Source organism: Aedes albopictus, chromosome 3 (assembly GCF_035046485.1).
Source record: "Aedes albopictus strain Foshan chromosome 3, AalbF5, whole genome shotgun sequence".
NCBI classification, from domain to species: domain Eukaryota; kingdom Metazoa; phylum Arthropoda; class Insecta; order Diptera; family Culicidae; genus Aedes; species Aedes albopictus.
In genome coordinates this window covers 13,309,173-13,335,006 of record NC_085138.1, presented here as the reverse complement: position 1 = coordinate 13,335,006, position 25,834 = coordinate 13,309,173, and the positions used below count along the sequence as shown (strand labels likewise).

The 25,834-nt window shown below is 38.4% G+C and overlaps 1 protein-coding gene across 1 annotated transcript; it reads left to right on the top strand.

Moving 5' to 3' along the window:
• The first annotated feature begins 22,274 nt into the window (after positions 1–22,274).
• Positions 22,275–24,152, top strand: LOC134290134 (uncharacterized). Its single transcript, XM_062857174.1, has one exon. The coding sequence runs from the start codon at positions 22,275–22,277 to the stop codon at positions 24,150–24,152; it is 1,878 nt and encodes a 625-aa protein (XP_062713158.1).
• Positions 24,153–25,834: the final 1,682 nt, after the last annotated feature.

Sequence of the window (25,834 nt, the reverse complement as noted above, 5' to 3'; positions counted from 1 at the left end):
GAACGCGGAATTTTTCCTCCACTTTTCTAGGTATAAGAAAATCACCTATTTTATTTTTTTTTATTTTCGCGCCTACATAAGAAAAGCTTTCTTATCTGATGTTTACTTTTTTGTTTGCGCTCCCTTTTGTAATAGTGTAAGAAAAGAAAAGCACATTTTTTATTTTGAATGGCTACAGAGCCTCCGAATAAAATAAATACTCCAGGAATTCTTTCAGAAGTTCGTCCCGGGCATTTTTCAGGAATTGATTCAATCACCCCACAAATTTCCCCTGAAATTCCTCTACAGGCTTTTAAAAAAACACATTCATTCAGAAATTCCACTTGTTAAGAAATATCTTCAGTTTCTTACAGTGATTAATTAAGATATTCCACAAGCTATTTCTACAAAGATTCTCAAAACTATTTTTTTAAGAAAATCTTGTGTGGATTACTTCAGAAATTCCTCCATGCATGTCTTCAGAAATAGTTTAGTAATTCCTTCAGAAATTCTTTGAGAGAAGGATTCATTCAGAATCTCATCTCCTCCTGGGCTTCCTTCAGATATTCCCTCATACATTTTCCCAGAAATTTCTCCAAGATCTCTTTGAGGTATATATCTATGGGTTCCCTCTGCAATTGCGCGAGGGTTTACTTCAGAAATTCCTCTTGGGATTCGTTTAGAAAATCTTTCTGAAATTACCTCAAGGAATCCTCCAGTATTTTCTACAGGGATTCCTTCGGCATTTTTTTCATATATTTTTTTTCATGATTTTTTTTCAGTGGTTTCATCAGAAATGCGTTCTGCAAGCAGCCAGAGATTTGATCAAGAAATGCTTTAGGTATTCCATTGAAAATTCACAAAGCAGTATGTCCAGGAACTTCATCAAGGAATCTTACATGGTTCCTTTCAGTGGTTTGAGCGAGAATTCCTCCATAGATTACTGGATGAGTTCAAACAGAGACTTCTTTAGAATTTTCACCCAATATTCCTCTGTACATTTCTTGAGATTTTTTTTGACATTTACGCTAAAACAACTCCTAAAAATTCTCCACGTATTCTATAAAAAAAATTCAGACATAATTCTTAAAAATTTCTACAGAAATTCCTTTAGAAATATCTCAAGACTTTTTCCATAGGGATCTTCACAAAAGCTTATCTAGGCGTTTCTCCAATTATTTCTACAGGAATTCCTCCAAAAATACGTCTACAGATTGCTCTAGGATTACTTTCAGAAAATGCTCCAAGAATATTATAAAAAAAACATTTCTTCAAGAATTTCGAAAATTAATAAATCTTTGAAAGAATATCTGGAAGAACTCGAGGAGTTTTGAAGAAATTTCTGAAACATCACCGGAAAAAATTCTAAAAGAGTACCTGAAGAAAGGTCAGAACAAATCCTAAGCAAATTTTTAGGTGTGAATAAATCCTAAGTAATTCTTAGGTGTGAATAAATCCTCAACAACACCTGGAGGAATTTTCGGAGAAACCTGGAGAAATTTTCAGAGGAATTTCTTGAAATTTTTCAAGAACAATTTCCAAATATATGCCTGAGAGAATCCCTGAATAATACGGAACAGATTGTTAAGAAACTTATAGAGAAATTCCAACAAAAAAAACTAGAAATGGTTTGAGGAAAAAAAACTGAATTTCTTAAGGAAAATCCTAGGAGAATTTTGTGAAGAATTAGTATAGTTAGTTAAAACTCACAAATAAAAAGAATTTAAAAAAAAACTAGGGAAATTTGTCAAAGAACTCCCGAGTCTTCATGAGAAAACTCTGCAGGAATTGCATCTTTTGAATAAATCTTTGAAGGAAATTCCGAGGAAAAACTCCTGGAGAAAAAATCTGATAATATTTGTGGAAGAATTCCTTTAAGAATGTTTGAAAAAATACATGCATGATCTTGTGTAGCAATCCCTGAAGAAAGCTCAGGAGGAATTTCGAAAGAAGCCCGAGGGCTAGTTTGAAAGAAAGATCTTTTAAGAAATTTCTTGAGAAACTCCTGAAGAAGAATCAAGGAAAATTTCTGGAGGAGTTCCTGAAAGATTCTCGGGTTAAGTTTTCAAAGCAATACATGGACAAGAGTCAGGAGGTAACCGTGGATAAAATGCTAAACAAGTGCATAGGAAAGAATACATTCTTAAATAAATTCTCGGGAAATCTTTAAAAAAAATTCTTGCTGAACTCGTGGGAGAAAATCCTACAAGAATTACCCTTTCACGGTAATTACAGAAAAGAAATCGCTGGAGGAATCCCCTTATAAATACTCTAAACTTTTGAGCTTCTTGCTCCTTTATGGAACGCGGAATTTTTCTTCCACTTTTCTAGGTATAAGAAAATCACCTATTTTATTTTTTTTATTTTCGCGCCTACATAAGAAAAGCTTTCTTATCTGATATTTACTTTTTTGTTTGCGCTCCCTTTTGTAATAGTGTAAGAAAAGAAAAGCACATTTTTTATTTTGAATGGCTACAGAGCCCCCGAATAAAATAAATACTCCAGGAATTCTTTCAGAAGTTCGTCCCGGGCATTTTTCAGGAATTGATTCAATCACCCCACAAATTTCCCCTGAAATTCCTCTACAGGCTTTAAAAAAAAACATATTCATTCAGAAATTCTACTTATTAGGAAATTTCTTCAGTTTCTTACAGTGATTAATTCAGATATTTCACAAGCTATTCCTATGAAGTTTCTCAAAACTTTTTTCTAGAAAATCTTGTGTGGATGGCTTCAGAAATTCCTCCATGAGTGTCTTCAGAAATATTTTAGTAATTCCTTCAGAAATTCTTTGAGAGAAGGATTCATTCAGAATCTCATCTCCTCCTGGGCTTCCTTCAGATATTCCCTCATACATTTTCCCAGAAATTTCTCCAAGAATTCTTTGAGGTATATACCTATGAGTTCCTTTTGCAATTGCGTGAGGGTTTACTACAGAAATTCCTCTTGGGAATTGTTTAGAAATCGTTCTGAAATTTCCTCAAGGAATCCTTCAGTATTATCTACAGGGATTCCTTCAGCATTTCTTTCATATGTTTTTTTTACAAATATTTTTAGTGGTTTCATCAGAAATGCGTTCTGCAAGCAGCCAGAGATTTGATCAAGAAATGCTTTAGGTATTCCATTGAAAATTCACAAAGCAGTATGTCCAGGAACTTCATCAAGGAATCTTACATGGTTCCTTTCAGTGGTTTAAGCGAGAATTTCTCCAGTGATTCCTGGATGAGTTCAAACAAGAGACTTCTTTTGTTTTTCTCTCAATATTCCTCTGTGCATTTCTTGAGATTTTTTAACATAGACGCTAAAACAACTCCTAAAAATTCCCCACGTATTCTATAAAAAAAATCAGGCATAATTCTTAAAAATTTCTACAGAAATTCCTTTAGAAATATCTCAAGACTTTTTCCATAGGGATCTTCACAAAAGCTTATCTAGGCGTTTCTCCAATTATTTCTACAGGAATTCCTCCAAAAATACGTCTACAGATTGCTCTAGGATTACTTTCAGAAAATGCTCCAAGAATATTATAAAAAAAACATTTCTTCAAGAATTTCGAAAATTAATAAATCTTTGAAAGAATATCTGGAAGAACTCGAGGAGTTTTGAAGAAATTTCTGAAACATCACCGGAAAAAATTCTAAAGAGTACCTGAAGAAAGGTCAGAACAAATCCTAAGCAAATTTTTAGGTGTGAATAAATCCTAAGTAATTCTTAGGTGTGAATAAATCCTTAACAACACCTGGAGGAATTTTCGGAGAAACCTGGAGAAATTTTCAGAGGAATTTCTTGAAATTTTTCAAGAACAATTTCCAAATATATGCCTGAGAGAATCCCTGAATAATACGGAACAGATTGTTAAGAAACTTATAGAGAAATTCCAACAAAAAAACTAGAAATGGTCTGAGGAAAAAAAACTGAATTTCTTAAGGAAAATCCTAGGAGAATTTTGTGAAGAATTAGTATAGTTAGTTAAAACGCACAAATAAAAAGAATTTAAAAAAAACTAGGGAAATTTGTCAAAGAATTCCCGAGTCTTCATGAGAAAACTCTGCAGGAATTGCATCTTTTGAATAAATCTTTGAAGGAAATTCCGAGGAAAAACTCCTGGAGAAAAAATCTGATAATATTTGTGGAAGAATTCCTTTAAGAATGTTTGAAAAAATACATGCATGATCTTGTGTAGCAATCCCTGAAGAAAGCTCAGGAGGAATTTCGAAAGAAGCCCGAGGGCTAGTTTGAAAGAAAGATCTTTTAAGAAATTTCTTGAGAAACTCCTGAAGAAGAATCAAGGAAAATTTCTGGAGGAGTTCCTGAAAGATTCTCGGGTTAAGTTTTCAAAGCAATACATGGACAAGAGTCAGGAGGTAACCGTGGATAAAATGCTAAACAAGTGCATAGGAAAGAATACATTCTTAAATAAATTCTCGGGAAATCTTTAAAAAAAATTCTTGCTGAACTCGTGGGAGAAAATCCTACAAGAATTACCCTTTCACGGTAATTACAGAAAAGAAATCGCTGGAGGAATCCCCTTATAAATACTCTAAACTTTTGAGCTTCTTGCTCCTTTATGGAACGCGGAATTTTTCTTCCACTTTTCTAGGTATAAGAAAATCACCTATTTTATTTTTTTTATTTTCGCGCCTACATAAGAAAAGCTTTCTTATCTGATATTTACTTTTTTGTTTGCGCTCCCTTTTGTAATAGTGTAAGAAAAGAAAAGCACATTTTTTATTTTGAATGGCTACAGAGCCCCCGAATAAAATAAATACTCCAGGAATTCTTTCAGAAGTTCGTCCCGGGCATTTTTCAGGAATTGATTCAATCACCCCACAAATTTCCCCTGAAATTCCTCTACAGGCTTTAAAAAAAAACATATTCATTCAGAAATTCTACTTATTAGGAAATTTCTTCAGTTTCTTACAGTGATTAATTCAGATATTTCACAAGCTATTCCTATGAAGTTTCTCAAAACTTTTTTCTAGAAAATCTTGTGTGGATGGCTTCAGAAATTCCTCCATGAGTGTCTTCAGAAATATTTTAGTAATTCCTTCAGAAATTCTTTGAGAGAAGGATTCATTCAGAATCTCATCTCCTCCTGGGCTTCCTTCAGATATTCCCTCATACATTTTCCCAGAAATTTCTCCAAGAATTCTTTGAGGTATATACCTATGAGTTCCTTTTGCAATTGCGTGAGGGTTTACTACAGAAATTCCTCTTGGGAATTGTTTAGAAATCGTTCTGAAATTTCCTCAAGGAATCCTTCAGTATTATCTACAGGGATTCCTTCAGCATTTCTTTCATATGTTTTTTTTACAAATATTTTTAGTGGTTTCATCAGAAATGCGTTCTGCAAGCAGCCAGAGATTTGATCAAGAAATGCTTTAGGTATTCCATTGAAAATTCACAAAGCAGTATGTCCAGGAACTTCATCAAGGAATCTTACATGGTTCCTTTCAGTGGTTTAAGCGAGAATTTCTCCAGTGATTCCTGGATGAGTTCAAACAAGAGACTTCTTTTGTTTTTCTCTCAATATTCCTCTGTGCATTTCTTGAGATTTTTTAACATAGACGCTAAAACAACTCCTAAAAATTCCCCACGTATTCTATAAAAAAAATCAGGCATAATTCTTAAAAATTTCTACAGAAATTCCTTTAGAAATATCTCAAGACTTTTTCCATAGGGATCTTCACAAAAGCTTATCTAGGCGTTTCTCCAATTATTTCTACAGGAATTCCTCCAAAAATACGTCTACAGATTGCTCTAGGATTACTTTCAGAAAATGCTCCAAGAATATTATAAAAAAAACATTTCTTCAAGAATTTCGAAAATTAATAAATCTTTGAAAGAATATCTGGAAGAACTCGAGGAGTTTTGAAGAAATTTCTGAAACATCACCGGAAAAAATTCTAAAGAGTACCTGAAGAAAGGTCAGAACAAATCCTAAGCAAATTTTTAGGTGTGAATAAATCCTAAGTAATTCTTAGGTGTGAATAAATCCTTAACAACACCTGGAGGAATTTTCGGAGAAACCTGGAGAAATTTTCAGAGGAATTTCTTGAAATTTTTCAAGAACAATTTCCAAATATATGCCTGAGAGAATCCCTGAATAATACGGAACAGATTGTTAAGAAACTTATAGAGAAATTCCAACAAAAAAACTAGAAATGGTCTGAGGAAAAAAAACTGAATTTCTTAAGGAAAATCCTAGGAGAATTTTGTGAAGAATTAGTATAGTTAGTTAAAACGCACAAATAAAAAGAATTTAAAAAAAACTAGGGAAATTTGTCAAAGAATTCCCGAGTCTTCATGAGAAAACTCTGCAGGAATTGCATCTTTTGAATAAATCTTTGAAGGAAATTCCGAGGAAAAACTCCTGGAGAAAAAATCTGATAATATTTGTGGAAGAATTCCTTTAAGAATGTTTGAAAAAATACATGCATGATCTTGTGTAGCAATCCCTGAAGAAAGCTCAGGAGGAATTTCGAAAGAAGCCCGAGGGCTAGTTTGAAAGAAAGATCTTTTAAGAAATTTCTTGAGAAACTCCTGAAGAAGAATCAAGGAAAATTTCTGGAGGAGTTCCTGAAAGATTCTCGGGTTAAGTTTTCAAAGCAATATATGGACAAGAGTCAGGAGGTAACCGTGGATAAAATGCTAAACAAGTGCATAGGAAAGAATACATTCTTAAATAAATTCTCGGAGAAATCTTTAAAAAAAATTCTTGCTGAACTCGTGGAAGAAATTCCTACAAGAATTCCTCTTTCACGGTAATTACAGAAAAGTTTCGTGGAAAATTAAAACATGAAAGAGATTCCCCAGAATTATTCCTAATTGAGCGCATTATTGAAGTCATTTCCATGGGGGCGTACCAGTATAGAGGGCGCCTGAAATTTGGAAACTTGAGTAACCAGCTATGAGCAAATAATGGTCGCAATGGCATTATGTCCCCAACACGGTAAAAAAAAAACTGTAGATCGTTACTCGCGTGAGTGAGGGAAACATTTGGTGCCTGTGTGCATGTTCTTATGCAATGCTTTTATCTGCCTGTTTTTATTTAAATTTTTTATCGAAGGACACATCAAGCCAAATAAAACGAAATTTGGATCATTAATGACCAAGATATAACCGAGAAATAGCAGTTTTAAAACAGACTGTAAGAACAGCATTCTACAGGAATAGCCTTAGCTTCATGTAGAGTCAACCAATCAAACCCAACTGGTATGTAGTAGATCTACAAGCAGTAAAATTTTTAGAATTTGTATATGCTTCACAAAAAGATACAATTTTTTCAGTGCCTCGTTATTCCTTAAATCTTTGCATGTCCTAATCATTTTCTTTATCCTTAGGCAATTTTCTTCGAAAATGCGCTAATACTTCAGAAAAATTCACTTTTTTGCATAAATGTATGCAGAACTTTAGTCTCAGACGAGACTAAAATGATTCGGCAATTCTTTTCGCAAATTTCTCCTGAAATTTTATCGCGGTTTTATTTTTTCAAAGTGTCATTGTTTTTACATTTATTTCTCCAAACCCCGCTTTGGCAACTAGTTATTTTCTTTAGACCATTTTCCTTGGAAATTTCTCAAGAAATTCTTTTGGCTTTTTCAGCACGATTTTTTCCGGTAATGCATTTGTGAATTACTTCAGCGTTCAGCACTTCATTTGGAAATTCCAATTTCTTTGAAAAATCCTTCCATATTTTCTTTTTTTTGTTTTTTTTTTTTGAAAATTTCATGGCAATTCCTCTGGAAATTTCTTGAGCCACTAATTTGAAACATTTTCATACAATTACTTTAGAAATGTCTTCCACAGTTCCTTCGCCATATTCTTTAGGATTTTATTCGGAAATTTGTTCGTGAATTGCTCCAGCCATTCCTTCGGAGATTTCTCAGACAATACCTTTGGAAGTGCAGAAATTACCAGTTGGGCTTGCTGAAGAAATTTACAAAAGAATATCCGAAGAAATTAAAAAATGAAATCAATTTGCAAAGGAATTTTCAGAGGGATTCTCAAAAGAAACCCAACGAAATTCCCGAAAAACTTTCTGAGAAATTCTCAAAGAAATTGCCGGCTTTATTTCCATAGAAATTGCCTAAGGCACGCAAAATCCTATCAAAACAAAATTACCGAAAAACATTCCAAAGGAGTTGCCATAGAAATTTCCTGCAAGTATTCACAAATAAATTTTTGAAGGAATTCTCAAAGAATGCGTCTAAGAAGTTTGGGAAGGAATTCCCGATAGAACTTATGTGGATTTTATTATGGAATCACTGAACGATTGAGCCAAGACCATGTCTGCTAGAGAACTTCTCAAAGGACATGTTGGAGAAATTGCCAAAAGAATGTTAAAAGAATGGCCGAAAGATTTTCCCACAGAAATTCCCGAAGGAAATCTCCAAGAAATTTTCCGAAGAAATTTCCAAAGGAAGTCTTCAAAAGATTTGCGCAGAAATTTTGAATTTCTGATGATATGCCTAAAAAAATTTCGAGGCAATCAACATAGGGATCGCCGAAGGCATTCAAAAAGAACTTCTGGACGAATTCTGAAAATCATTTCTTTATATTTTGTTATTCTTCACACATTCCTAAAACCATTCATGAAGAAATCTCGAAGCAACTGCTAGAAGATTCCTCTATGAAATCGTCAAAGGAACTGTGAATGGTATAGATAACAAAATTCCCAAAAGATTTATGGAAGCAATTCCGAAAAAAATGCTAAAAGAATTGCCGAAGACATTTCCAAAGGAATTTGTGAGCAAGTTTCCAGCGTCAGTATCGAATGAATTACCAAAGTTATTACGGAAAAAAAAATCCTTAAGAATTTTCTAAACGAATTGCTTTAGTAAAAAAATACCATAAGAATTTCATAAATAATAAAAAAAAAATGCTTGAAAAACAACACAAACGATTGGCGAAGAAACCCATTAAAAAACATTTCAAAGGATTTGTCGATGAAATTACAATATCGATTACTATATCGATTTTCTATGGAATGGCTGAATAGGTACACTCATTTGTTAACCCTCCAATACCCAACCCCGCCTTTAGACGGGGTATGGTTTGAGCATTTTTGTAATTTTTGTTTTGTGGAAAATTAAAATTTTTATATTTTTGGCTGATATTAAGGACTGTTTTGTATATCTCAAAATGGTTTCTGGTGTATTTTAAAGCGTTTTTACGTTTTTTTTAAATCATTGAAAAATTTATGTTCTAGTCACCATTTAGAAGTCATTGTTTATTTTGTATTTAATCGCTACAATTAACATATTTTAATTTTTTTTCCAAATCATTCTACCCTAGTTTAAGGGAATCGAATACACTGTAAAATTATTTTCTTTAAAATTACACGGAAAATAAAATTTTCTATGAAAAAAATTTAAAATAAAAATATTTCAACAATAATCATAAAATCTCAAAATGTTTTCATCTCAAAAAATCCGTACCCCAAATGGGCTTCCAGGAAAAATATTAAAAAGTGGGGATGTTCAAAAATAAAAATTAAAAAAAATCAAAAACTGAAATTCACGAAATCGAGAATTAAAAAGAATCGTCTTCCAAAACATGTTTAAATCGATTTTAGATGACGAAAAATTATATTTAGATCAAAATCAAAAATTTGGGTATTAGAGGGTTAATTAACTAGAAGTCATTGTACTCAAGATTGTTTTTCCTTCACAACGGATCGAGAATAAAATATTTAAAAATCGCTTTTTCATAGGTATTTTCTTTGAAGCGTGTGTATTCGTCGACCATTTGTGACAGCCATCTTAGAAATGTTCGTTCGATGCAAAGTCTTCACAGAAAACTGTTCATGAATTAGTTTGTAAAGAAAAGTTTTCGGAAAATTCGTGTATTTCGTCTACCCCTGATGAGCGCTAATGATCAATTGGATCAATTGGATTACAAAAGCGGAAAATATGTGCGTATCGTCGAGCTCTGCATATCGCTTATCGGAATTTGTCACGGTTTCAAAAAAAAAAGTACTTAGGTACAAACAAGTTAATGCGATTATAAATACCCATGATACACTATGGGGTAATATAAACGTTTCAAGTTTCAAGCTTCATTCAGCACTATGTTATCATTACGATTGCAGTTGATACGAACATCATCGTACGTTTTATGGATTTCAGTGGTAATGAAAATATATTTACGTTTCCCATTCCTTAATATCTGAAGCTTTTTCTGTTCACAACCAGGTCGCGTCATCTTTTCGTCTAATAGCATTCGAACCCAACACTATCTGCGATTCCCAGTGGGTGAGCATCGATGCCCTAAGATTGTATCCTTTGCCAGGGGCGAACGCTACGGTCCCAGCGCGACTATCGGGAGTGGTTCACGTGCGACGGCCCTTGGATAGAGCCGTATGGATCAACAACAAAATTGGTAGAAAATTTATCACTTACAATTACACGTATGACGTTATCTTCGAGGACGTTTGTGCGTTTATTGAACATCAAGCTAGTTATTCGGTGGATACTCAGCCCAGGTGGAATGGATGTCCGTTGCAAGAGGGGGAGTACAATGTGTCTGATGTGATATTCAACCCAATGCAGTACACCTTTCCGGGTGAATACTGGATGGAATTGCATCTTATACATCCTGACTATAAGGAGTATGAACCACCTATCTGCAGTGCTACTTTGAGGTTCGAGGTTTTAAGCGTCATTTAAAAATAAATGAACTGATCCGATCTTATTGGTTTGGCATTTGTGTGAATCTCATCGCAATTTATAAAAACAATTACTTCAGATGATTAGAACTGTGTTAGTTTTAGCTTTTAAGATCTTTTGTTTATTGTTTTAACAATATTAAGTTGCATCTCATTCACGTATTTTCAACTTAAAACTATATATTCTCTATATAGCTACACCCTAATTTGGTAGAATAAATGCATTATTTCTCATCAACCCTCCTAACTTCAAACTTGGAACTTTTAGAAGTACCATTTACTTAAATTAAATCACTAGTTGAAATTTAAAAAACACTTCTATATTACTTCATTTTGCAAAAGGGAAAGCTAAAAAATGAAACTTTTAAAGAAAAACTGGAATGGGACGAGCAAATTTCTTTTAATTCCACTACTTTGCTTATCCTCGGACAGATAGGCCTATTTCGTCTACGACTTACAGACTTCTTCAGTGTCGAGTACTAGCAGCAGAGGCGGCAGCAATAGCAATCACCAAGGCCATAGTGCACCCTCCGATGTTGCTGTGGCTGATCGACGTTAATCACTCACGTCAACAGGCGGCCAACGACAGCTGATCTGCCGTGTGCAGCATAGTTGTCCCATGTTAATAGGGATTCCCATAAAATATGGTACAACTATGCTGCACACGGCAGTGATCATGTGGACGACGGAGATGAATATGTAAGTGATTCGCTGCTACTTTGTCCGCACGAGAATGCAGACGGACATGTCCAGCAGATCAGGGAAGCTGGAAAGATTCAACAAGACATTTCCTCGCTTTGCGAACCAACTTGGCTTGAACAAGCTGTGTGCACGCGGCTCATAATATGATCATAATATGCTCACCGAAACGACAGCAACTACGACAGATCCCATGTCCCGGCACCGAATACCAATGCTGCGGAGTTCCTACCGGCTAACAAATGCAGTAAGTATCCTAAACCAGGATATTTTGCCACAGTACTTGGAGGCCGTTCAGAACCTGGACGATCTACAGTTAACTGTGTATTTAGCTGCGGTGGTCCCACATTCTAAGGTCCCACAGACACAGCTGGATTTGAAAAAGGACCTGAACAGTATTCTGAAAGCGGTGATTCTTGGAACCTGTAGTATAGTTAGACGGTTCCTGTACATCCGAAGCAGACTCATCAGCCTCTGAAATCTCTCTGAAGTCGATGTACTGGTAGTGCGTTGGAACCTTGTATCCGCGACAGTTTTGAATGATTTATCGCACGGTGAAGCTCTGGGCTGTTGTCAAGTGGCCGTAAACGAAGCCAGATTTGATAAATAACTTCACACAAACGCATTCACTTTGGGACAACCACGGTAGATGATCTGGGATATCACTTTGTAAGCGGCATTCAAAATTGTGATCGCTCGGAAGCTCTCCAACATGATGGGGCAAATTACTCCTTCCTTCCACTCCTGCGGTAGCTATTCGGTCTCCCAAATCCGAATTATGCTCGTCGTTCGTCGAAGTGCTGCTTCTACCTTTCTATCACCTCACGTCCGTCCGTCCGTCAAGATGCTGCCGTCCTTATCCCTGCACATTTCACCTCGCGGTACTAAACATTTGCGGGATGCGTTGAGCTTCTGGTAGAACCGGTAGAACATCAGTTTTTCTTTAGAACGGCATGGCGGTGCCATTTGCTTGCATTCCGCTTCATCCAGACATGTCGGGAGTGGAACTCAATCCCAAACGCATCCTTTGGAAATTACTTCTCCACTGATAACACTCAAATTCCTGTGACAAATAGGCCTGAGAGATCGTAAAGCCGTCTACATCTTTCATAGGTGTAGACATTCTTTCCCATTATTCAACAGTCGTAAAGACATGGCCAGGACAGTTCTGGCCCATTGGAGGATTGCGCCAGCCTTGTCTAAGAGTCAGAGATTTGTCCCAAAACTTTGTACTTTGGTTCAGACGGGAAAGAGGCAACCCGCATTACAGCGGTCTAGGACTGTACCACCTACGTATTTGTGCGACTCTCCAAATGCCAACGCTAATGTCGGGAGTGGTATTCAATCCTAGGTCTTCGGCGTGATAGTCACGGACCTTAACCATCACATCAGTTCATCTGCTTAGTTCAAGGCAGCCAATGATTTGGAACAAGTCTTCCTGTCTCCCGTAGATAGTAATCTGTCGTTGGACGGTCGATCATTGAACGCACACCAGCTGCGAAATAAACAAGAGCAAACTTCCATCCAATTTGTTCAGATGTTGCGTCTTCCGTCTGCCCGGAGGCAGTAAACCATTTCGTTGCAGCGTATGTTCCCACCATCGCATCGTTTGATACATCAGAGCACGTGATTGCTTCTGATGGCGCTCGAACGAGGAAAAGCATCAGAAGAGAGAAGACTGAGGGTAAATCGAGATTAATTTTCATCCAAAGACAGTTGGAACGTTTGGAAACCGTGTGATGCACTGCCATCGTAGACCATCAGACCGAACCAAACCGTAAGGTCGTTGTCTGCGTCTTCGAATCTGTCGTCGTCGTCGTCGTTGTCTCCTGGAGGAATGTACCGATTGTGATTTTATGTAATTAGAAAATTAATCTTAAATGAAAACAGAGCCACAGTAGCAACGGGCGGCGTCTTAGCGTGTGTAACTCGCGCTGTGATTCGTCTTCTTGCGCCGTCCTTGCTCGTTCCGTCTCGGAGTGCACACAGGAAGAGGTTAGTAGCACGACGACGGTCCTCCTGCACATGGCTGACATCTTAATGCAGTTTGGTGATCTGATTTCCAGGTACATGGTTTCAATTTTTCACACCGTTTCCGGGTAAAATCTTATCGCAAACAATCTTGCCTTAAGACTATCCACACCATGGACGTGCTCCAGGAAGTAATCCCGGGCGGCAATTAATCAAGTCCCACTTCAGCCCAAATGAATCCTTTTGAAACTCGATGGTTCCTCTCTCATAGTCGAAGGTGTCAGAAACATCGAGGCCTACTTGGTTCGAAATTCCATCCACGATGAAAAGTGTACCAGTAGTAGGCCAAGCCGCTGGAACCCATTCCACCCTTTTCCACCATCATAGATAATATGACAGAATCAAGGATCCAAGCAACACACGCACGGGCAGCAAGAACCCTGTCGCCTCATCCCATCATCATCGGTCGAAAGGAAGCTCCTCTAGTAAGGAACGTAAGGAATCATCATCGACTTGGCCTGCTGCTGGCTGGGGACTACGCGCGTATGGAAAATGAAATTCGATATAATTTATGTCTCTCCACACCCGGGCACGTGAGAAGGTCCTTCAATGAACCGGCGCGGCGCGCCTCACACGTGAAGAAGACGACAAACTACGCGACGGCTAAAGACAAACTGCGTGTGTACATATTTATCGATGCCGGAACACATGGGCGTCCTTCTTGAGTGGTTGGCGGTGGTCGGATGGATGAGGACAGAGAGGCTCTTCCACCGAGAGTGTTTGGTGTTAATAAATTTACCTCAAATGTCTTAGGTGCGACGCCTTGCACTGGATCTCAGTTGGTCCTCTCCCCCCACATCATTGGGTGTCTAATCAAGGATCGCAGTTTGTCAGGACTCAGGAGGGAAGCTGTCGAGGGGTCTTCTTACTGTCTGAAATCAGCACTCAAATCACAAAAATAAATTTAAAAAAAAATGGGCTGCAAAATAGTGAGTTTACAACCTGGAGCGTCAAACATAACTCTGATTCTCACAAATTCCTACACGGAGAAAAAGTGTTTGTAATTACAAACAGGTTTTAGTTTGTTTTAACCAGAATTCAAGGTTGATTATGGCACAACCAATATTTTAGTTGTTTTCAACAAACAACGCCGGTTAAAACTCACTAACATACAGTCACATACACTAACAATTGTCCGTACAGCAATTTTTTTGTCAAAATATTTTTTCATTCAAATGTTAATAACTTTTTTATGCGTAAATCAGAAACGCTGAAATTTTGACCAATTATGAATCATATAATAAAGCTCCATTGGTAAAATTTTGAGCGAGATCGAATAAGTTTTCTGAAAGTTATAGAACTTTTAGTAAAACTTATACATATGTAAAATTTTTGAACACATTTTTAGAACATTATTTTCATGAAATTTCCACAGAAGGTAGTTGAATATGTGTTTATTATGCCTTCAAAATTTGATGATTATTGGTGTAGTACTTTCAATAGTACAACTGAAACTTTTTTTAGTATTTCTTCAGAATCCTCTTGGAATTCTTTCAGGAACTTCTCCAGGAATTAATCCAATACTTCTTCCAGGAAATGTTTAGGGATTCCCTTAGAAATTCCCCTTGGTATTGCGTCCAGGATTCCTTGTGGGGTTTCTTCAGGAATTCCTGCAGGGATTACTTCAGGAACTGCAACAGAGATTCCTCAAAGAATTCCTCTACGGACTCTTCTTTGGATTCCTTCAGGGTTTCTCCAAGAATTTTATGTGCGATTTATTCAGGAATTCTTCCTGGGATTCCTCCGCGAATTTCATCAGGGATTGCTCCACGAATTGTTCCAGGGATTCCTCTAGAAATAACTGCGGGATTCCTCTAAAAATTCCTCTAAGTATTCCTACAGAAATGCCTTTGGAGATTCTTCTAGAGATTTCTCCAAGAGTTTCTCCAGAGATTTCTCTGGGAATCCCTGCAGCTATTCCTCTAGTATACTTCCAGGGATTCCTCCGAGAATTTCGCCAGTACTTCATTCGGGAATTCCTTCTGTGATTCTTTCTGGAACAACTTATTTTAAAAATTCCTCCAAAGATTCCCCCTGGAACTCTTCTTAGGATTCCTTCAGGAATTCCTCTTTGTATTCAACTCCTCCAGGAATTTATTTAGTACTTCCTCCGCGAACTGTTTATATATTCCCTTAGAAATTCATCTTTAAATTGCTTCCGGGATTCCTTCTGGAGTTTCTTCGGGAATTCCTCTAGGGATTTCTTCAGGAACTGCTACAGGGATTCCTCCATGAACTCTTCTAAGGATTCATTAAGAATTTCTCAATGCATTCCATCTGCGATTGTTGTGGGAATTACTCCTGGTACTCCCCTACGAATTTCTTAGGAGATTCCTCCAGAAATTTCATCAGGAATCCAGATATTTTTCCCGGAATTCCTCTGGAAATTCCTGCAGGGATTTCTCTAAAAATTTCCCCAGGATTTCCTCCAGATATTCCGCCAGAAATTCCTCTAAGAATTCCTCTACAGATTTCTTCAGGAGTTCCTCTGGTGTTTCCCTCAGGAGTTCCTACAGGCATTCTTTTAGGGTATCCTCTAGGCATCCCTCCAAGAACTCCTCCAAGGATTCTTTCTTGGATTCTTGCAAAGATGTCTCTATGAATTTTTTAGCGATTCCTGCAGGTATTCCTTCAGAAATTGCTTCAGGGACTCAGGATTTCATCCAGGAATTCATCCAGGGTCTCGTCGAGAAATTACTCCAGAAATAACCCCAGAAAATTGTTCAGTAATATCTCCAAGAATTTCATTAGAAATTATTTTGGGAGTTCCTTCATAAATTCTGTCAGCAATTCATCCAGGAATATCCTCAAGAAATCATTCACGGATTCCTTCAGAAATTCGTCCAGGATTTTCTCTAGAAATACCTTCTGGAATTTTTCCAGGGATTCTTCCAGGAATTCTTCCAAAATTCCCTCCAGGAAATGCTGTAGGGATTCCTGCAAAAATTCCACCAGGAATTCCGCTACGAACTCCTCCAGGAACTTCAGGAATTTTCCCAGGTATTTCTCCACGATTTTTTCCAGGTATTCCTTCGAGGATTTTTCCAGGAATTCCTCCAGAGATTCGCCTAGAAATACCTCCAGGAATTTTCAAGAGATTGCTTCAGAAATTTCTCCCAGAGATACTCTAGAGAATCCTCCAGTAATTGTCTCAAGAATTCTTCTATTTAGAAATTCTTCAGGGATTCTTCCAACAATTCCCACAGAAATACCTTCAGGAATTCCTCCAGGATTTCATCCAGAAATTTCTCCAGGAATTCCTCCATGAGTTTCGTCTGGAATTGATTCAGGAATTGCTCCTGGACAACCCTCAGAAATTTCTCCAGGAATTTCTCTAGGAAATCCTGTAGGATTTTTTTCAGAAATTCTTCCAGGAAATTTTTCGGGAATACCTTCAGGAATTTTTCAGGGATTTCTCCAGGAATATTTCCAGAGATTCCTTCAGAAATTGCTTTAGGGATTCCTCCAGCGATTTTTTCCAGGGAATTTCACAAGGATTCCTCTGAGAAATCCTTCGAAGATTCCTTCTGGAAATCCTCCAGAAATTCTCCAAAAAATCCTCCAGAAATTGCTCCAAGGATTCTTACACGAAATCCTCTAGGGTTTTCTACAGAAATTGTTCCAGGAAACTCTCCAGAAATATGTTCAGGAGTTTTTAGGGATTCCTCCAGGCATTCCTCCAGGAATTCTTCCAAAGATTCCTCCAGGAATTGCTTTAGGGATATCTCCACTTTTTTTCCACTAATTCCACCAGGAATTCCTTAAGGAATTCCTTCGAGGATTTCCCCAGAATATAGAATATAGAAATAATAGAAATGTCCCAGAATTCCTCTACAGAGTCCTCCAGACATTCATCCAGTTATTTTTTGCAAGAATTTCCCTAGAGATTTATCTAGAATGCCTTTAGCAATTCCCACAGAAATACCTCTAGGATTTCCTGCAGGTATTCCTCCAGGATTTTTTTCCAATAATTTCGTTTGGAACTCCTCCAGGAATTTCTTCAAGAATTCCACCGGGAATTTTCCTGAAATTGCGCCTGGACATCTTTCAAAAATTATGTCAGCAATTTCTCCAGGAAGTCATCTAGGGATTTCCTCAGAGATTTTTTCAAGAAATTCCTTCAAGCATTCCTCCAGATTTTCCTCAAGGGATTGCTTCAGGGATTCCACGAATTTCCCCAGAGATTTTACCAGAGATTCCTCCAGGAAATTCTCAAGAAATTCCTCCACGGATTCTTCCAGGAAATTCTCCTGGAACTACTCAAGGGACTTTTTCAGAAATTTCTCCAGCAATCCCTCTCAGAATTCCTCTGGTAATATCTCCAGGGATTCTTCCAGGGATTGCTTCAAGCATTTCCAGGGATTCTTCTGAGTGAATCTCGTTAATACATGTTGTAAGGGGAATGGCGTTCAGTCTTTGGAGGAATAACTCAAAAACGGATTCTTAAGCTTTCATCCGACGTTTCGGTTGTTATATTGCCGTTTTGTCGTAGCATAGTTAGTGAGTAACATAAACACAAACATAAACATAACATAAATCGAACCATTATCCACAGATTCCCAGAAGAAGGCGCAATATAGCCACCGAAACGTCGGATGAAAGCTTTTGAATCCGTTTTTGAGTTATTCCTCCAAAGACTGAATGCCATTCCCCTTCCAACATAATCACCAACAGTCGAAATTCTAAGCTCGTTAATACAGATATAAAAAATCAGGAATTCCTTCAGGAATTTCTCAAAGTATTCCTCTAAGGATTTCTTCAGAAGTTTCTCTCAGATTCTCTCTAGGAATTTCTCAAGAGATTTCTTCTTATTTTTTTCTAGGGATTCCTTCCTAATTTTTTTCAGAAATTTCTCCAGGAATTCTTCCAGGGATTGCTCCAACAATTTATCCGACGATTTCTCCTGGAATTTCTCCAGGATTTCCTGCTTGGTCTCATCCAAGAATTAATCCAGGAATTCTTCCAGGTATATTTTCAGAAATATCTCCGAGAATTCTTCCAGGCATTGCTCCAGGAATACCTGAAGTGATTTCTTCAGAAAGCCCTCTCAGTTTCTTTTCAAATATTCATTAAGGAGTTCCCTCAGAAATTTCAAAAATCCTTTAATCATTTGTTTCAGGGATATACCCAAGAATGTTTGCAGGATTATCTGATGATTTTTTTTAATTACTTGAAGAATTTCTGGAGGAATTCCTCCAGCGACTAGTAATGGAAGATAATTTAAAAAGGATGCATACAGGAACCAGGAAATTATCCACGGATTCTTCTAGGAATCCCTCCAGCAGTTTCTTCAGAAGTTTACTCAGGTATTCCATTGGCAATTCTTACAATAAGCGAGACAATAAGTCCTCCAGTGATTCTTTCAAGCAACACACATGCTACAAAAGAGTCACCCACTGGTTGCGTAGAAGTCACTGTGACTTAAACGTGACTTAAACATATAAGAACTTACATGCTAAAAGTGCTTTCAAACATTCACCCACTTTCGTAATTCTTCCAGGGATTTCTACCGAAATTTCTCTGGGAAATACACCAAAAATTTTTCTAGGAATTCCTTCTTAAATCCCTCCAGATATTTCATTTTGAATGAGTTCCAGGATCTTTTCAAAAATTCTTCAAGAATTTTCTTTCAGGAATTCTCACAGGAATAACTCGGAAACCCTCGAGTTCAGTGAAAATTTGTTATGAGAATATTTGCAAAACTTCTTCCAAGGATCCTCCCGGGAAAACGTCAACTGACATTTCTATAGGTTTATTACTAGCAATTTGATAAATCCAAATACATCCAAACCATTATTTTCAACTCCCACGCATCTGGATATTGCTGAACCCCTCGGTTCTCAATCAAACGATAGTAAGTCAACCGCCCCACTACCTACGCGCGCTGTTTCCTAGACCAAGTCTAATCAAACTTCACCGCATGCAAAGTGATGCTGCGAATTGCGCTGCCAATGGCAAGGCCTGCTGCCGCGAACATCTTGAAGAAGGATGCTTTTTGTTTGTCTACCATTGGCGCAACCATCATACCTAGGTACCTACTCGTTCGGATGTTGGTAGGAAAGTTTTGCCAATAGTTTGCCTTCTATCGTGGCCCGGTTTGTTTGTTCAAGTACCTTCGTTGCCGAAATCCCGGCGATGATGTGATGCCTTCGCGCGACCGTACACGTTTAATAGGAAAATATTTCCGAAAATAATAGTAATAATAATGAACCTCCCCCGCCCGTGGTCGGACGGGCGTGTGATTCCAGGGGGCATGTGTTTGCCTAATGAAAGGGACGATGATGTGTGTGGAAGCACTATTGTAAATTTGAGAATTTATAGAATATATTTAGATTACTTCTTTATCATCGCGTGGGAAGGAGTACCCGTCGTTGCGTTTTGCTGGATAGATGCCAAAACTGGTGCTCGTGCGGTGCGGTGAAGGCCTCACAGTTAGCGACTTAGCGACTATATAGAACGACGGAAGAGGTTTGATTTATTTGTTTGACGCCGGAGACGGGAGGATATTTGTTCATTAAATGCAAACAAAACAAGGGCCTCTACTCATTAGCGATAGTTTTATTACTGGGAAAGAGGAGCGGCAGATCTGAATTTCGATATTAAATTTATTCATTGAGTTATGGTCACACATTCGACAACAACGGTGTTTTAAGTCTGTTTGAGGAGTATTTTTGGTAATCAATAAGTAGGTATGTAGTTTTAAAATTTAAACGTTTTTTTTTCGATTAGAATTTTTTAGTATTAGTAATAGTATTAGTATTAGTATTAGTATTAATATTAGTATTAAAAAAAAAAGTCAGTGATCGCCCTTCATAAGTTGTTTTTTAACGAATACTGACAACAATGCAATTGATGAACCAAAAATGGTAGATTGTTTTGCTGTTGTTTTTCAATACCTTTTTAGTTCTAAGTAAACTGTTTCAGTAGAAACATCGATGAAATGCCCTGTAATTTGTAAGATTATTGTAAAATTGTAAAAGTATCAGAAAATCAGCGGTGTAAATGTATAACAACAAAAAAAAAAACTAAGATTGGTGGTAGATTAGCCTATGATTTCACAGACAAACAGATGTAACACGAAGGTCATTTTTCGATTCAAATCATAGTCACGGCAACATGTTCACCTAATGCTAAAGCTACTGAATTTGGCCAATCATCAACTAGATGGCGGTAGTGGGCAAACATCAAACACGAACAAAAACGATGCGAGTGTCACGGGTGGGCAGTTGACCAACTAGGGTATTGGTTCCCTTCTTAAGCATGTGGCTCCCATTTTCATCCTACGAAAAACAAAGGATTGAAGCGCTGTTTGTTTTGTCTTATATTTTTGTATTTTTTGTTAGAAGTGAGCACCCATGAAAACAAAAAGAACGGAATCAATCGGTGCCGTAATCGCTTGTTTTCGAATAGGATGAATATGGGAGCGTGAGATTAATGATGGAACACATACCCTATCTCATTTTTAAATAGACCGGCTATATATTTTTTGACGAAAATAGAATAGATGAACGTTCGGCCACATACAAACAGACGTAACACTTAGAACAAATACCTTAAAAATCATCGCTCAGTTACACTACTAGGTACCTGCTGGTGACGATATTGCGCGAAGCACTATAAGCTTTGCAATACCGTCTGTTCGTGAACGTCACGAAAAGAGAAGTAGAGCGCCATCTGCATTCGAATGGCAACTGCGAGTTGATGCATCACCCCTTGTTCATCGATGCGATAAACGCCCAAAAGGAGAACCTTCTGGAGACACCAACACTAACGTCGGCCAGTGTTGGTAAAAACTCAAATTCTCAAATCTCATGGTTGAGTTGTTTCACGCGCGATTCTTGACTCGCCAAACTCGCCGCCGAAAAAATCATGCATGAGTTAACTCGCGATTTCACTCATTGCTTTATTTCTTGGTGTTCTTATTATTTACATCGAAGTTTTTAGGATTATATGATAGAATAAAAGCAAAGCTAGCGTACAATAACATTAAATGCCGTTCAAATTGATTGGGATTCATTTTACAAGCGAACGAGATTTCGGCGCTTGACTCGTGAGAGCGAGATTTTGCATGAAAATCTCGCGCGTGAGAAAATGATTCAGAATCGCGCGCGAGTTTGCTCACGCAAGAGCGGCTCATGAGTCTGCTTTGAGTGTGATTTTACCAACACTGACGTCGGCACCACTAAGGCGGTTACAATGGCGTCGTACCTTCTTCCGCCTCATCTTGGCTGTAAAAGGTGGGCTACTGCAAGGTATCGCTCTCTTTCTGCTGTGACGTCATAGGAGTGTACCGTTCAACATTCCGTACAAGTTAATTTTTGAAATAGAGTGCTAACGATTAATTTTGTAATTTTAAGAGTTTTGAAATATATTGAACTATAGTTAAGTGAAATAAATTAGTGTCGATTAAAGTAATTCGCGTGTGAAGTTAATACTCCGGCAGTCCAAGAAACTCCTAAGGCTTTATCCAGAGTGTATCAGTTTCCTCTTCGTAATTGACCGTTACTGCCCCGGGATTCCAAAACGGTAGAACCACTGCTCCCCACTGATCTAACATTGGTCCTTCGAACCGGATAGCGTCGAAATTCCGCTAGCCAACAACCTCACGAGCTGAATCTACGATATCTACGTCCGCCATCTTCCGTTTGGCGAATCCCGTCTCTTGGATCGCTGAACCGCCAACTTCATGCTGGGATGTTCGAGAACCTTCTAGTCGTTCCGTCGAAGTAGCACGCCTTCCGAACACGACTCCCACCTCGAGCATCAACAGTTAAATTCAATACAAGGCACTAGAATTGCCTTGAAAAGGTAATTACAATTCCTATCCCCTAAACTACCGTTTTGTGTGGGCTACGCTGGTCTCAAAATTACAGGTCCATTTCTACGTCACACCACCATGCCGACCGAGCACCGCATCAAAACCCTCAAGCTTCGGCAGAAGAGCATCATCACTTCCTTCACGCTTATCAAGACCTTCGTCGACGATTATGATGAAGAAACCCAGGTCGACGAAGTCCCTGTCCGGTTGGAACATCTATCTAAGCTATGGACCGAGTACAACACTGTCCAAAGCGAGCTGGAAACCTTAGACGACGAAGCCCTAGAAACCCACCTTCAAGATCGGGCCACTATCGAGTCTGCCTACTATCGCATCAAGGGCTTCCTACTGGCGCACAACAAGGCTGAACTCAATCAGAGCACCTTCAACACTTCACATTTCGAGGCGCGACCACCTCCGTCGGCATCGCAAGTCCGATTACCCGATGTCAAGTTACCAGTCTTTGATGGACAACTGGAGAACTGGTTGAACTTCCACGATTTGTTCCTATCCCTTGTCCATTCATCCGCCGACCTTTCGAACATACAAAAGTTCTACTATCTGCGGTCATCGCTATCGAACGCAGCTCTACAGCTCATCCAGACGATCCCCATTAGTGCCAAGAACTACCCGGTGGCATGGAACCTACTGCTTGACCATTTCCAAAACACCGCACGGCTCAAGCAATCGTACGTAGACAACCTCTTCGAATTTGCCACGCTGAAACGGGAATCGTCCGCAGAACTGCACAACCTGGTGGAAAAGTTCGAGGCAAATGTTAAAGTTCTGCAGCAACTAGGTGAGCGAACGGACCATTGGGATCTTCTACTAATCCGCATGCTCAGCAGTCGTCTCGACCCGACGACCAGAAGAGACTGGGAAGAGCACTCTTCGTCCCAGCAAGCTGTCACCTTCAAGGATCTAACGTCGTTCATTCAGCGACGTGTAACCGTTCTCCAGTCAATACATCCAAAACCAATCGAATCTCCACTGCCACACCAAGCGAAAAAACTCTCTCAACGACCCGTCGCGAGCATCGCAGCGAGCCAAGCGAATCAACGTAGCTGTATAATCTGCACAGATCACCACCCACTCTATCTATGCGAACGCTTCTCCAACCTTTCGATCACCGACAAAGAAGCCGAAGTCGACCGTCATCAGCTCTGCCGAAACTGTCTGCGAAAGGGACACCAATCATCCGACTGCCTATCATCTTCAACCTGTCGCTGGTGTCGTGAGCGACATCACACGCAGCTATGCGCGAATTCATCTGCATCGAATGAATCCAAACCTGCAAGCCACCAGCAACCGAATCCTACGACTCTTCCTTCCACAAGCGACACACCGATCACCTCAGCCACAGCTTCAATGGAAACCGCAATCAGCTGTGCATCTGTTGGTCCCGCACAATCAACCATTCTTCTGGCCACCGCAGTCATCTCCATCATCGACGACAACGGCACCGAACACGTCGGCCGAGCACTTCTCGACTCGGGAAGCGAATGCTGTTTCGTTACAGAACGCTTCTCGGAACACATCAGCGCGCCACGGAAAAGGATCTCCCAACCCATCACTGGAATCGGCCAAGAATCAACCCAAGCGAAAACCAAGTTCCTTGCACAGATCCGTTCAAGAGTTGGCAAATACTCCACCAACATTGAGTTTCTGGTTTTACCAAAAGTCACGATTGACCTGCCAGCGACAACGATCGACACCTCGTCTTGGACACTACCACCAGGAATCAAATTAGCTGACCCATCGTTCGCCAGCACCGGCACGGTAGACATAATCATCGGAGCTGAGATCTTCTTCGAGCTATTCAAGATCCCGGGAAGAATTCCCCTCGGAAATAACCTGCCCGTGCTTGTCAACTCGGCATTTGGCTGGGTCGTGTGCGGAAAAGCAACTAACAGTCTTAAGCCCATCGTCGCTCATCTAGCATTCAAAGATATTTAATTCCAGTACAATACAACTGTTTTTTATATACGAAGTTATTGATCTCTTATAATTTCCAATCACACCCAGATCCACTTCAAAATCAATGCTAATACAGCAAAAATCGAAGCGCGCTTTAACTCAACTTCGGATCAAAATTAAAGCCAAATCAATCAAAATCTAACCAAAACTTATTCATCATCAACAATCGAAATTTACATATTGGGTTTCTCATTAATGTTTCGATTTATGTGATAATTTGAAAATCTGAATTTTCATTTTCCACCAACATTTAATCAAACTTATTTCATTTAACTGTTGCATATCCGACGACTCTGACATGAACGCAAGCGAATTTGTGTACGTTAGGTGTTAGCCGTTTCGAAGTCACGTGCGAAATCCGGCTGTGATAATAATGAATTCGTAGCAAGTCTAAATGTGTGCAAATGTCACAATAATTCAAACTAATAATCCTAATTTTCTTTCCAATCCAAAGCCAAGTCAATTCCAATCAACATCGAATCCGAATTCATCACCAAATTCAAATCTTATCCAATCCAATCCTAGCTTTGATCCAATCAACAATTCGAATCTATATCCAATCCAATCTCCATCCAATATCAACCCAATCTCCAATCCAATCTTCAATTCAGTTCAATCTAATCTCCAATCCAATCCAATTGAATAACCTATGCAATCTGCAAACCATCTGCATTCCCATATTTAATCCAATCCAATCTTCAATGCAATTTCCAAACCATATCCAATCAAATATTTAACCTAATCTCCAATTCAATCTAAAATCCAGTCCAACCTCCATTCCAATCCATTCCAATTTTCAATCGAATTTACAATCCAATCGAATCACCAATCAAATCTCCAATCCGATCCAATCTGAAATCCGTTCTCCAATCTATTCCAATCTTCAATCCAATATCTAATCTCAACCCTATCCTCTTCCTCTCCTCTTCTTGGCGTAACGTCATCACTGGGACAAAGCCTGCTTCTCAGCTTATATCTAATCCAATTTTTAATCCAATCCAATCGAATCTCCATTCCCATCTCCAATCCAATATCAATCTCCAAACCATTTCCTGTCCAACCTCCAATATAAACTTCCCTCCAATCTCCAGACCAATCTTAAATCCAATATCTAATCCAATCTCCCATCCAATCTCCAATTCAATCTTCAATACAATCTCCAAACCATCTCCATATGTCCTTCAAACCATCTCCAATCCAATCAGTAATCCAATATCCAATCAAATCTCCAATTCAGTCTCTAGTCTAACCCAATTTCATATCAATTCTAAAGTCCAATCCCCAATCCAATCTAATCACGAATCCAATCTCCATTCCAATCAAATCGAATTACCCATCCAATCTCCAATTTAATTTCCAAACCAATATCCAATCCAATCATTATTCCCATCTCCAATCCAATCTCAAATCCATCTCAAATACAATCACCAAACAAATCACCAATCCAGTCTCCCAATCTAATTTTTAACATAATATTCAATCTAATCTCTAATTCAATCTAACCCAATCTCAATCTCCGAACCATTGCCAATCCAACCTCTAATCCAATCTATAATCTAATCATTAATCCAATCTCCAGTCCAATATCCAATTCAATCCAATCGAATCACCTATCCAATCTCCAGTCCAATATCCAATTCAATCGAATCACCAATCCAACT